At 41.2% G+C, this 14,639-nt stretch overlaps 1 protein-coding gene across 1 annotated transcript in view; it reads right to left on the bottom strand.

Moving 5' to 3' along the window:
- Nucleotides 1-1,000: 1,000 nt before the first annotated feature.
- Nucleotides 1,001-14,639, bottom strand: part of CA10 (carbonic anhydrase 10) — a 581,255-nt gene continuing 567,616 nt past the window's right edge. Inside the window, exons 7-9 of the mRNA XM_068530438.1 lie at nucleotides 6,661-6,815; nucleotides 3,769-3,943; nucleotides 1,001-2,252 (exon numbers count right to left, since the gene is read on the bottom strand). Of these exons, the coding sequence (XP_068386539.1) occupies nucleotides 2,230-2,252; nucleotides 3,769-3,943; nucleotides 6,661-6,815 (353 nt within the window). The 3' untranslated portion in view covers nucleotides 1,001-2,229. The remainder of the gene's footprint in view (nucleotides 2,253-3,768; nucleotides 3,944-6,660; nucleotides 6,816-14,639) is intronic.

The raw sequence follows: 14,639 nt of genomic DNA on the forward strand, positions 1-14,639 counted from the left end.
TTTGGTATTAATTTGATGCCCATTTTGTGATTGATGCTAACCCCTCCCTGGAGGGGAAGGTATGGTCTGGTCTAGGAAAACCTCTAATACGTAGGCAATGCACGTGCTCTATAGTCAGTCTTTATAGAACAATCATTGCAGGTATTGTGCTAGCTACTTTAAGTAGCTATATAGCATTTAAGGCTCATAGTTCATGGAAGCAGTTATTAGCATCCCCAATTTACAGATCAGAGAAGTAAAGCAACTTGCCTAGGATCACACAGCAAGCAGGTAAGTTGTACGGTGATGATTTGAAGCCAGGCCTGGTTGACACACTACATCACTGCCTGCCCTTGCAGGCTGAAGAAGATTCTGACCTAGAGAGGAGGCAGCAAGCCATACAAAGAAAGACTGCCACCTGCCCACCCTAAATCTTTGCAGACAGATCTGGTTTTCCGGAAAAATATGATTGCTCAGAAACAGGGTCATATGTCACCATGGTTAAGGTCATCATCTAACTAATTTTGGTGCAAAAAGTGGAAAAAATCCAATTAAGTGTATTGTTTCAAATATGAAATATCTGGCTGTTTGATTTTTTTTTTTTTTTCGTCATCAATAAACCTAGCCACTTGCTGAAGTTTTTGACATATTTGTGGATGTTCCTGTTTGCACAGACCCTACATGCCTGTGCTTTCCCACTTTCTGGAGGTGTAACAGAAAGGAAAAATGAAAGTTATTTTTAATTTGGCCACTGAATGAACATCCAAGTCTTCCCTTCCAGCAGCTAAGCCTATATGTTTTCTCAACAGGGTATTAATTACCTGGCTCTGGGAATGACCAGACAGGCTGTTCTGGAGGCTCTGGCTGCCCTGCTGGCCATAATGCAATGGCTTGTGGACACAGCAGGACTCAGAGGCTTCAGCAGGGAGTGCCCTCCTCCTCAATAAACTCAGACACGGTACTGGATAACTTGTTAAACACATTTATTGATTTCTTGACAGTAACCAAATACAGTGAGTGACCATTATAAACAAGAAAAGAAAGGCATTCATTTGTACTTTGTGAGATCTAGCTGCACCTGGAGAGAAAAGACACCCCTTTCCCAAGAATTTACAAGGCAAAGTGCATTCCTTCAAGGGAGCATCACGGGGGTGGGGTGGGGTGGGTGGTGGCAGTTTTGAAATGCAAGAAATCTGTCGCCTACTATCTCAGGCTGAACCTCACCTCATATGAATGATCGAGGCATGGAGTGGAGTTAAAGTTATACTTGCTTAGCAAATGCATTCCCATTGCCACAAACTCAGTAAAAACTGGCTGCAAATGAGCAAAACATGTAGATGAAGGAACAAATGAAAGCAAAGAATGCAGTTGCATGGAGCCAGGGCCTAGCCTGTAAGGAAGGAGAATAGACCAAAGCCAGAAAAATGAAATTAACTTGTTAAACACATTTATTGAGCTGTTAACAATAACCAAACACAATGTATGACCTTTGGAAAATAAGAAACAGCAAATGGATCAATCTGATCTTGGCAAATCCTACTACACATATATGACAAAGAGGGGTAATAATTCCATTTTTTAATAGTCTGTGGTGATATATATATACAATGTGTATCTCTTCAATGTCTGTCCTTTTTACTTTTTAAATTGTTGAGTAAACAGAAGAATCACAATCTAGAAATGTGTCCTTGGCCAACTTTGTCTTGGCTCACCTGTCACCAGCACCCTTAAAGGATCCTAGGACACTATTTGAGATTACTTGATGCAAAGAACAAAGTCCACTTGATGCTGTCAGAGCTGTGTTTTCTCCCCTGTCTCTTTTGGAAGAATTTTGTAATATACAAGGCTGAAAATTCTCATTGGGTAGATTTATTTGTTTCGGAAAACAGTATCAAAATTGTAATCAGGTTAATTGGTTATTTTCTTCTAAGACCTCTTATGAATGAGCCTTTTGTTTCTAAAATTTAACTTCCCATCTTGGGGGTTGTGTGAGTGTGTATGTGTGTAGATATATTTGCATGTGTGTGTATGTGTGTGTGAGTGCTTGTGTGTGTATTTGTGAGTGTGTGTAAGAGATGTATTCCTCTGCCAAGGTTTTGCAGACAATTTTCATGAAGAAAGGGCCAATCCAAAGAGTGAATGAGGCTTGAGGGAGGGAAGGAAAGAGAAGAAAGAAGGGGCACAGTTTAGGTTACATCAATTCATAGTTGTAGCATTTCACTGAGGTGGGATTCTTCTTGGCTTACTTTCCTATTTGAGGAGCCAATCATTTACTAGAAAGAGAGAGAGAAAAAACAAAACAAAACACACAAACAACACAAAACAAGGCATAATTGGATTAATTTACACACAGCTGGGGGGGCTTATTCCAAAGGGGAAGGGAGAGTTTTCTAAATGCCTGCTTACTTGTATGTATCCCAACTACCCTCTCCACTTTCTTATGAACCTCTAAGGCCTGAGTTATCCAATAGAGTTGTCACTAGCTACTTGTGGCTAATATAAATCTAAATTAATTAAAACTAAATACAATTAAAAACTTAGTTGCGTTGTCACACTAACCACACTTCAGATATTCAATAGCCACATGTGGCTAGTAGCTACCCTATTGGACAATGCAGACACAGAACTTTTCCATCGTCTCAGAAAGCTGTAGTGGATGGTGCTGCTTTAGACCAGGGGTGGGCAAATGACAGCCTGCAGGTCAAATCCAGCTGTGAACTGCTTTTGTAAATAAAGTTTTATTGGAACACAGCTACAACCATTTATTTACATATTGTCTATGGCTGCTTTCACCCTAAAACATCAGAGTGCAGCAGAGACCCTATTACTCACAAAGCCTATATTTACCATCTGGCCCTTTGCAGAAAAAGTTGGCACTCCAGGTGTGTCCCTATTCCATCTACTTCATGATTGTTGTGAGGAGCACATGAGAGCCTGGATAGGGAAGCTCTTTTGAAACAATAATGTGCTGCCTAAATGTGGGGACTATGGATGTTACCAGGCAGCTTTAGAAGCAGCTACCACCTCTACCCTCCACTTTATCTCTCCAACTTCCTCCACATTTCTTTCTTTAATTTTCTCTCTCAGACACACCCAGAGCCCAGGGGTTAAATGATTTGGCTGGGTTTGTATGGCTTGTTAGTGTCAGAACCATGGCAGCAACTTGGGTGTCCTAACTCCTGGTTGGGGGCATCTCCACGACACTGTTCTTCCTCCACCTTCCTTTCCATGTTGAGAGTTTATGATAATGATCAGTAGGTACTTAGTGTGTAGAAGGGAAGAGGGAGGGCTGGGTGTGGACCAGAGGTTTATGGGAGGCAGGAGGCATCTTGAATGTCCCCTCTAGTAGGAATTATAGTCACTTCTAGGGACATAGCACTAGAAAAAGATGCATTCAGACACACACCTCATTGGGTCCCAATGGCCTGGCATCCAGAATTATTTGCTCACCTTCTAGGGGAAAAGGGGGTCTATTGTGTATATAACTAAAAGTGCTAATGCTTCTACTTGTCCTGTTTTAACACGTAACTTTGGGAAAATCAGCCTCTCTGGGCTCCTCTGTAAAAAGGCAATGAAAATGCTGTCTTGCCTGAGCCAGACGAGATTTAAAGATTTGATCTCTGTCTCTGTTTATGAAATACAGACTTTTACAATAGAAAAGCACCATGTAAATATCACTTATAATTATGACTCCTCTAATGGGAGATAGTGCCTGGCCTTTCAGAGTAGGTGTGAGCAGGAAGACTGGGCTTGGCCTGTCTCCACTGCCCTCTGAGCCACTGAACCCACCTCTATACTGAAGCTTCTGGGCCCGGTTGTTTGGACAGTCCTTCCCCTGTAAACTGAAGTTGATGTTGGTGCGGATGCAGCGGTTGTTGAGTGGCTGGACGGGCCTGAAGTTGTCACTCATGCTCAGAAAGATCTGAGATGGTTGATTCTGGCTGAGCAAGCGTAAGGAATGCATCTGAGGAGAGAGAAACAGCTGTGAGATCCACCCGTACTCTTAAATGTACCAGGAAAGAAGTAAGACCACGTAGACTGTGGCCAACCCGGGCAGTGCCAGCTGTGTTGGAAAGGGCACCTGAGGCCTCCACAGACCCTGATTCATGGGTTCAGTGAGTATAACCCACTGATGCCTCCATGCTTGGAGGGAGCCTTGCTTCAAGCTCCCTGGCTCCTGTGTGCTTCTGAACAAGTCAGTGATTCCCTTCTGTCCTATGACACACTGTCTGTCAAAGGAGGAAACCCAGCTGGGTGTTCTCCAGGGTCTCTTCTTTCTATCACACCTTGGGGTTCAGTAATTCAGGGAATTATTCTCCCACATAGGTATTATTCAAACTACAGTGATTGGTCCAGGAGTCAGAGCTATACTAAGCTGGATTAATTCAGTTCCTTTTCTGGAATATCAGGATCAGGAGCTGGACTAAAATGTTTGTAGCCATGTTCCACCCAGGACTGTGAAGCTAAAGAAGACTCTCTAGCAGTAGAGGAGAACGAAGCTAGGGTGCAGGAGGGAGCAGGAGAGAACAGAGAGAAAGGGCTTCTGGGGTTCTGATACCAGTGACTTCCTGACATCAATTTCTCATCTTAAATTCCATAAGATGCCCCAGTATCTCACGGATAAATCCTTTTTCTAAGCTGAAGTTAGCTGGAGGGGGTTGCTTGTCACTAAGAGTCCCAGTAAATACAGATAGCATCAGGTACTTCAAATTGTTCAAATCGTTGTTGGGTTGTAAATACATATCCTGTAAAGGAGATTGGATTTGCTTCCTTTGCTTATCTTTCCTCTGAGTTTTCATAGACCCTCGCAATCATAGAATAGACTCATGTAATTTACCCTCCTCATTATAAAGAAGAGAATTCACTTCACAGAAGTGGGGCAACAGGCTTAGGAGCTCATAAGGAGCCATTAACAAAGCTGGCCTCAGAGGCCAGATCTCTTGTTCCCATCCAGTTCTGAGAAATACTAGCCAGCCTAACTAGGAATACTGTGAGATGCTCTAAAAAATCCCGCATTCAAATATGTTTATGAAATGCTACATATCATATTGCCTCTTCTTGGAGACTGACATGTATATCATTCTAAAGACCCTGAGAAACCTCCCAGCAATGAAATCGATTTAGCTCTTTTTATTTTATTTTGTCTCTTTTATTTCTACTTTATTTTTTTTATTTTTTTATTTTTTTAACATCTTTATTGGAGTATAATTGCTTTAAAATGTTATGTTAGTTTCTGCTGTATAGTGAATCAGCTATACATATACATATATCCTTATATCTCCTCCCTCTTGCATCTCCCTCCCACTCTCCGTATCCCACTCCTCTAGGTGGTCACAAAGCACCAAGCTGATCTCCCTGTGCTATGCAGCTGCTTCTCACTAGCTATCTATTTTACATTTGGTAGTGTCTATATGTCAATGCTTCGTCCCAGCTTACCCTTCCCCCTCCCCGTGTCCTCAAGTCCATTCTCTACGTCTGAGTCTTTATTCCTGTCCTGCCCCTAGGTTCATCAGAACCAATTTTTTAACATTTAGATTCCATATATATGTGTTAGCATATAATATTTGTTATTCTCTTTCCGACTTACTTCACTCTGTATGACAGTCTCTAGGTCCATCCACCTCATTACAAATAACTCAATTTCATTTCTTTTTATGGCTGAGTAATATTCCATTGTATATATGTGCCACATCTTCTTTATCCATTCATCTGATGATGGACACTTAGGTTGCTTCCATGTCCTGGCTATTGTAAATAGTGCTGCAGTGAATATTGTGGTACATGACTCTTTTTGAATTATGGTTTTCTCAGGGTATATGCCCAGTAGTGGGATTGCTGGGTCATATGGTAGTTCTATTTTTAGTTTTTTAAGGAAGCTCCATAGTGTTCTACATAGTGACTGTATCAATTTACATTCCCACTAACAGTGCAAGAGGGTTCCCTGATAAAGCTTTTTCAAACATATTTGACCAAACCATCTATTTTGTTCTGCCTTTTGAACACTAGAGTTGTAGAGCACACTTTGGGAACTAACCCTGCTGTCTTTTCTCACTCAGACAGGTAGGGTGCATCTATAATTAGTTCATGCTAAGCCTTTCCAGATGCTGATTCTTTAAACATAAGTGTGATGAGCTGAATTGCGTACCCCCAGATTAAAAAGTTAAAGTCCTAACCCTCAGTACCTCAGAATGTGACCTAATTAGGAAGTAGGGTAATTACAGATATAATTAGCTAAGATGAGCTTATTGAGTTGGGCTCTAATCTAATATGACTGATTGGGGTAGGTCGTAACCCCATTTGACTGATGTCCTTATTGTGGGGGGGGGGTTGGACAAAGAGACACAGACATTAAGAGAATGCCATATAAAGATGAAGGCAGACTGAGGTGATGCTCCTACAAGCCAAGGAACACCAAAGGTTTGCCAGAAAACCACCAGAAACCAGGGAAGAGGCATGGAACATATTCTTCCTCACTTCCTCAGAAGGAAACACCTCTGCAGACACCTTGATCTTGGACTTAGAGCCTCCAGAACTGTGAAGCAATATGTTTCTGTTGTTTAAGTCACCAAATTTGTGGTACTTTGTTAAAGCAGTCCTAGCAAACTAATACAATAGGCACTCCACAAACCCAGCCAGTCTTCACATCATCTTCCCCATTAGCTAAAAGACAGAGAAGCTCACCTGCATCCTGGTTATATAGACAGGTTTGTTCATTATTATCCAGCTTGCCGTCTCATAGCAGGGTGGAATAGTCATTGACCCATCATAAGTAATGAAACTAGAGGTCTCTGGATATAGTTCCTCTATATTAAGTCCCTGTAGTAAATATGCATCATCTAGAGAAAAAAAAAAAAAAAAAAGACTTAAGAATTAGGTTTCTTGAGAAAGTGCTGGTGTTGCTGATAAATTTTTTCTTTTCAGATTCCAGAAGATTGTAACTCTCAGGATGGGCTACAGTAACAAACAGTTCCCCAAATCACAATCACCTTAAACAAAGAAGGTCTGTTTCTTGCTTGGGTACAAGTCCATTCTAGGTTGGCTGAGAGCTTCCTGCATGTCATTGTTGCCCATACTCTGGGACCCAGACTATCAGAGCAGCTGCTGTCTAGACCCTTGTGAGTCACAATGATAGGAGGAAAAGTAAGCATGGTGGAACATATGTTGGCTCTTAAAACACTGGCACATGTTGGCACATGTCACTTCTGCTCACATTTTGTTAGCCAAAGAAATCATATGGCCAAGGCTGATGTTAGGGATTTAAGGAAGCACATTCCTCCCATAGGATGAGACAATGAATATTGGTGAACAGTAATGTGGTCTACCACAAGGACAATAGGAAGAGCCAAGTCCTTGGTTATGGTCCCTGATACCTGGACCCATAACATTATAGTCACAATGAAGTACACAGTTAAAGCCTTTAGGACCCGTTAAAACATTGCCTGGTCACCATTTTTATTTATTAACATTGCTTAATTAAGAGAACATTAAGAAAATATTTTTAGAAAAGTAAGTCAGACCAAATCCTACCATGAGATTCAACTGTTAAGTTCAACAACTGATTTCATTTTTGTGGCTCTCCTCTCCATAAGACCCATACAGATAACCCTTTGTCTTACACCTATTCGAGGTATTCATACTCATATATCTTTTATTATTAAATATACTTTTTCAGTTATAAAAGCAACGTAAGTACATATAAGACTATATGGAAAAAAGAAAGAGGAAAATAATAACTCTGATCATATAAAGCAATTGCCATTAACATGTTGGTATATTTCATTCTGATTTTTAAATTCAATGCATTGGTTGTATTTTTATAAAATTATAATGTACTGGAGTTTTCAAATATCAATAAATTTCAATGAACTTCTCTCCTCCTCTTCTCATGATCCTTCCTCCTTTCTTTCTGCAGACTCTTTCTCTCTTCTCTTGGCTTCTAAAACACCATACTTGGGATTCCTATTTTTCTGGCCATTCCTTCCAGGATTCTCTTTCTGGATTCTGATTTTCTACCTGCTTCTCTCAGTGTTGGCATTTCCCGAGGATCAGTCCAAGGCTCTTTCTTCCCTCAGTCTATATTCTCATCATAGCCCATCTACATTCATGGCTTCCATTGCTCTCTGTATCCCAGTGATCTCTAATCTATGTCTTCAGGAGTCTTGCACCCACTGGTTTGCCATGAGTGTCCACCACTGTGGCCGGCCCAGGGAGCCTGGAGAACACATGGCAGGGACCCAAAGCCTGGCTGGCAGAGGGATAAGACCCGCTCCTCCAGTCCTCCTAGGTTCACAAACATTTTCTCATCCATGTGTTCAACTCCCAGTGGGAAAGGACTGACTCTTTGGTGTTTGATATAATCTCTCAAATTCAATATTGTGCATGTATAATGGTAAAAAAGGACTTTCACATACAGCTGGAACCTCATACTGTCCTAGTAAGATTGGTCAGGCATATAATAACATCTTCATTGACAAGAAAGTGAAGATCAGAGAGGCAGAGTGACCTGCCCAAGGTCAGAGTGCTAGATGGTAACTGCAGAGTGGAAAGTGGAATCCAGCTCATCTGACTTCCAAGCCAAAGTCATTCATTCATTCAAAAAATGTTCACTAGGCACCTCTTAGCACTGGACACTGGGTTAGGCTCTGGGGGTAGAGCAGTGAACAAGAATAGATGCCTGCCTTCATCCTAGTTGAAGAGACAGATAACAAGTTGCAAAAAAATATATAATATGTTGGCCCTAATATCAGGGTGGTGATAAGTGCATCTTGGCCCAGGCTCTACCTACTTATCCTGAGCATTAACACTGCTAATCCATTTTCCTGGGCAAAAATCCCTTACCTTCCCCATCTCTTCCTCCAGAAATTGCTCACTCAAGTTTCTCTGATAGGAAAGAGCCATCTTTGCCAAGGAAATTTGGATTTCAGAGCTCCTTTTCTTGCCAACTGAGTTAAGGACAAGTCAACTGATCCAGTGATTTAGAACAATGTAAATAAAACCACTGTTAGCCTGCTTCATCCTAAACTGCCCCTCCTGGCCTCTGCCTACCTTTATAGGGTAACTGAACTTCTCCAGGGCTCTGTCCACAAAATGCCCAGGAGAGAGATTGGTCAAGCTGGATTAGGAGACCAACACTAGGAGAAAGGGCTTTCTTTCTCTTTCCATTTAAATGTTTCTACCTTTCTATCAAAATACCAATGAATCAAGACAAGCCCAAGGAGACATAGTGATTGGAATATGGCTGGGCTGGATCTGTACTCTGACTTGTGCAGTCAGATGGTTCCATGACAGAACTGTGGTGCCCAGAGTACACACAGATGTGATGGTCCTTGGAAGTTAGATCAGGTGTCCACACAACAAGCTTATGTTGAGTAGCCACTGTTTGGCTCTAACTATTTCTTAATCCCCTAGTATGTGTCAGGCACTAAGCTAGGTATAGGCAAGCAGGACGTAATGTAAGTGAATACAGCAAGAAGCCACAGAGATAGTGATATATATCTGCACTGGGTACATTGAGAGGCTGTCAGTTATCCCTGGGGGTGGGACAGCAGAGGATTAATTGAGGAGCTGACCTGAACTGCATCTTGAACAACAGGAGGTAATCAGTGTGTGGCTGGTAAGGGTGGCTGTCAAGGGCACTGTAGATGATCCCGGTAAAGAAAGCTAAAGACACAGAGCAGCGCATACTCGGGACGGCTAGTGCATACGTAAGATGCAGGGGAAGGGGTGTTGTGAGGAATAAGGCTGAGGGGGTGGGCAGTACAGGCCACACCCAGAAGGTCCTTCTCTGTGCTGTTGGGAGTTAGGGCTTCATCCTGTAGGCAATATGGAGCCACGGAAAGGTTTTAAGCAGAGGAGTAGCATGATCAAATTTGCACTTAATGATCTTTCCTCTGATGGTGGCTTGGCCTGAAGATTAACATACTGAATGAAAAAAGGAAGTATTTGGCACATCTTTATTAAAGGTCAATGTGATTTGTTTAACCAAGCTTGCACTTGGAGCATATTGGGTACTCTAGCATGCTGCTATTATTGTATTTTTTTAAAAACATCTTTATTGGAGTATAATTGTTTTACAATGGTGTGTTAGTTTCTGCTTTATAACAAAGTGAATCAGTTACCCTTCCCCCTCCCTGTATCTTCAAGTCCATTCTCTAGTAGGTCTGTGTCTGCTATTATTATATTTTATTTTATTAGGGATGGTGGGGAGGAGAGATGGAAGGAGACCGTAGAATGAGGGGCATTCCAGGCATGACTAGAGTAAAGAAAAAGAACATTTATGTTTTTCTGAAACTATAATTAGCCTCTGTGTTTCATCTGTATTTGAGGACAGGGTTGGTGTGTGTGTGTGTGTGTGTGTGTGTGTGTGTGTGTGTGTGTGTGTGTGTGTGTGTGTGTTGGGGTCAGGGGGAAGCCAGGAGCAAGAGGTTACGTTCATGGATTTAACCCACATAGCAGGGTAAAAACCTGCTTCCAAAACACTCTTGTGCTGATGTCCCAGACTCTGCTGCTGTGGTCCTGCCAGGAGATTCCTCTTCACCCATGTCGCCTGTGAGATGTGCAATGGTTGCCACAGAACGTGGCAGCTTCTACCCTCCAACAGTCCTCATTCACCACTTTGTTCTTCCCATGAATCTGCTAATATGCATACTTCATCTTTGCCCTTTCAATTTCCTCACACTACAGAACTTGGAAAAATCCCCATGTGAAGAATGTGAACTTTGGTCTCAGGCTGGAGTTTCAGTGCTGGCTTTGCTGTTCACCAATTGCATGACCTTGGACATGCAGGTAACAATCTGAGCCTCAGTTTCTCAGTATGCAGATGGTTGGAGTGGACAGTGGACTGAATGGTTGTGTCTCCCTCAAATTCATAGATTGAAATCCTAATCCCCAATGTGATGATATTATGAGGCAGAGTCTTTGGGAGGTGATTGGGTCATGAGGGTGGAGCCCTCATGAATGGGATTAGTGTCTTTTTAAAAACAACCCCAGAGGGCTCTCTCACCCTCTTTCTGCTATGTGAAAATCCAACAAGAATTCTGCAACACAGAAGAGGGATTTCACCAGAACCCAATCATGCTGGCACCGTCATCTCAGATTTTCATCCTTCCACAACTATGAGAAGTAAATTCTGTTGTTTATAAGCCACCCAGTCTATGCTGCTTTATTATAGCAGGCCGACCTGCCTAAGACAGAGTACTTGCCTCACAGAGTTGTTTGAGGAACAAATGAGATCACACTTTTCAAGTACTTGGCACAGGGCCTGGCCCATGGCAAGTACTCACCAATACTAATATCCTTGCCCAGCTTCCCTGGGATAACCATTGCTTGGCCTCCCCGAGCCTTCCTGGCTCTCCCCCACTGGGTTAGTGCCTTCCTTTTACACCATATTTACTGAATAAGCTTGCCAATAATTAACTTACCTATTTGAATGCCCCAGTAAACTGTGAGATCCTTTGGGAGAAGGGCTTCCATCTTTTATCTCTGATTCCCTAAGCCCTACCATGGGGTCCATTACATGGTGGTTGCTCATTAAACATTGGTTGCATGAGTGAATGAAATGGTTTCTACCCAGCAGCTTCACCTGCTGGTGGTTCTGGACAGAAAATAAAGGAGGAAGAGGCAACATCATCTGTCAGATTATGGGAGAAAATCTCTGAGGCTTCAGTCTATACCATTAGCTTAAATATATGCTGCTCACCACTACTCCCAAATATGTCATACCCCAGATCTCAGAATGAGATGGAGACTGTTGCCTGTCTCCATGCGGCGTTACTGTTTCTGCACCAAACACACCTGTGCGTTTACATTGCTGAAACTGTAATGTGTGCATTTAACAAATAACACTTGTCCTCATGACTCACCATTCTGCCTCAAAGGCTACCATTAAATCACTGTTTTATCTTTTAGGGATTGGAATTTGAGAACCACTGACTACCTTTTAATATCCTCTTTTCTCCCCACAGAGACTTGCTTGATGTATTTGGCAGGAAAGAGGCAGTGGGACCCAAGAAAGTTTTCAGCCCTAGTGTCAAGGAACACTGGGGTGTCTTCCATGGCTTACCAGGTCAGGAAGTAATTATTACCCACAGACTACCTTGTCCATGCAGCAGCCAGCAGAAAACCAACAGTTTGTGCATGTCGGTGTTAACCTCTGCTCATGGTAGACAGAAAGGAGCCCAAGAACTAATGTCCTGAAAGATGGATTCTGCTCTCCAAATTCTCAAGGCTCTGTTCATTAGTAAGGATGCCAAAGATCTAGAGGTCAGAGTTGTTTATAAACAGAGAGATAAAAATTTGGGGTGAAGCTCAGAGGCCAATAGGCTGATCATGCATGCCTCTGCTTGTTTTAAGGATATTTACTGAAAGGAAGTGATGGCATGAAATAAATTTCCATGGGTAGTTTTATAGAGAGGTTTCCTATCATCTATCTATTTATCTATCTATCATCTATCTATCTATCTATCTATCTATCTTCTATCTATCTATCTATCTATCTATCTATCTATCTATCTATCTATCTATCTATCATCTATCTGTCTAACTATCTATCACCTATTTATCTTCTATCTATCATCATCATCATATAGAGGGCAAAGCCCTGGACTTCAAGCAGGAGTCTTAATTCAAGTCTAAGTTCCAACTGTGGCTTTGCCAGTAACTTACTCTTTCTTCATGGATAAGCCATGTACCCTCTTACTTGTGGGCACCAGAATATTCTGGATAATTGCTAAAGTCATCTTTAGGTTAAAAAATAATCTATAGACCCCCAAATATCCTTCAATATAGCAAGATTACGTAGATAAATTTTTCTTCTGTAGGTCAAATTTTTGGTATGACAGTGTTGTATTTTTTTCAATGTGTTGGATATACCTCTACATCACAGGAAGACCCCTTGGATAACCAGTAGGTAGAGAATATTTATGCACAGGTAATAGCCCTATGTTATTCTTTCAAATGATTGGAGAAGTTAACAGCTGTGCTTTTGATTTTATGACATGCTCTTGCTGAATCTATGCCTTATCTTATACTGAGTTCTTAGTTTTAGACACAACTCCCAAGCTGACTTTTTCTTTCCTTCCTTTCTTTCTTCCTTCCTTCCCTCTTCCCTGCTTCCCTCCCTCCCTGCCTCCCTCCTTCTCTCTCTCTCTTTCTCTCTCTCTCTCTCTTTCTGTCTTTGAAACACACTGTGATGAAATGCCTAGGATCACATAGCGGGGGAATCTTTCCCTTAATCTGAACTTCGATGGCAGCCTCTGGTAAATGCATCGTGTTAACTTATGTGACATTGATGAGATTTAACATCACCCGGCTTCCTGCTTATGAAGTTCCATTCAAAGAGAATGATGCCAGTGAGAAAAAGGCACAGCAGTTCCAGAAATCAATACTGGACTAACTTCTGATTAATATGGAACTCTTTGGCAATTTTCTCATATGGAATGACATTTCCTCTTGTAATCTGAGGCAAATTCAACTGAAATGAAAAAAGACAATTGCTAAAGAATAAAGTAATATGATTTTTCATTTTATACAAATGAAAAAGAGGGCCTCTGAGAACTGGATTCAACGGAGGTAAGATGTTCCTTTTCCTTGCTGACTATAGTTACTACTTGGATTGCAACATGGGGAGTGGAATGCTGCATTTTGCATTCTGTGAAAACATTTCCAAAGCCATTCATTTGAAATGAAAGCACAAGTTCAATTAAGCATAGAGAAAGTCACCGGGAGTAACATGCTTAAGCTCCCTGGTGATATTTCATCACATTTAACACTGTGTTCCTCTGAGGAGTGAGTGCACAGAACACTTCCCAAGGAACTGAGAAGTATAAGGCAGTTACTAGTTGGTCTATCCTTGCCTACACATTCATGTTTTAGTCAGGGTTGGGGTAGTGGGGGCTAAAGCAAAGTTGTAAACAGGCAAGTCTGAAAAAAGATTTTTAAAGGGCTCAAAACATGATGTTTAAAAGCTTTCCTCCAAACACCTTGAGTTGTGTGCCTGTATTTCCTTGTTGGAAATACATATTAAGACAATAACCAGACCCTTTTAAATTTGGAATCTATAATCTTTTGGATTCTTATTGGACTGAAGTTCACCATTGTATTTATTGTCTATGAAATGAATGGATTATATGAAACTCAAAGAGAATGAAGCTACTAAAATACTCCACTGTCCTAGGACCCTGGAAGAAAGTATTCATTTATGTGTACTGTTCTAATAACAACTCCCTCTTACCCATTTAAGAAGGTTCTTTGCTCCACTTGAAAATATAAATATTCTTTAAAAAAAAATAATGCTGGCCCCATGAAATCAGGTGGATAATCAAATGATAAGAATGTCACCTTTTATGTAATTGGGACTCTGTGCCTACTTATTAATTACCACAAGGAAAATGGAGGGATATTGGCATTTTTCCAATACACTACACTAAACAATTAAAATACTTCAAGTAAATTTCGAATATCTCCTCCATAAAATCCATTTTTCAATGCCATGATTTCAGTCTTGACCCTTAATCTGTTGAAGGCGAATTTAACTTTAATAAAATGGATTTTCTTTAGAAGACTTTCTAAATTCAGCCTGAAATTAATTCAGGCTGGTCTTTTCCATCGTCAGTCTGGGTTAGTGAGAGTGTTTTATAAGATTTGCTCAGACATATGAAATC

Source organism: Eschrichtius robustus, chromosome 20 (genome assembly GCF_028021215.1).
Source record: "Eschrichtius robustus isolate mEscRob2 chromosome 20, mEscRob2.pri, whole genome shotgun sequence".
NCBI lineage: Eukaryota > Metazoa > Chordata > Mammalia > Artiodactyla > Eschrichtiidae > Eschrichtius > Eschrichtius robustus.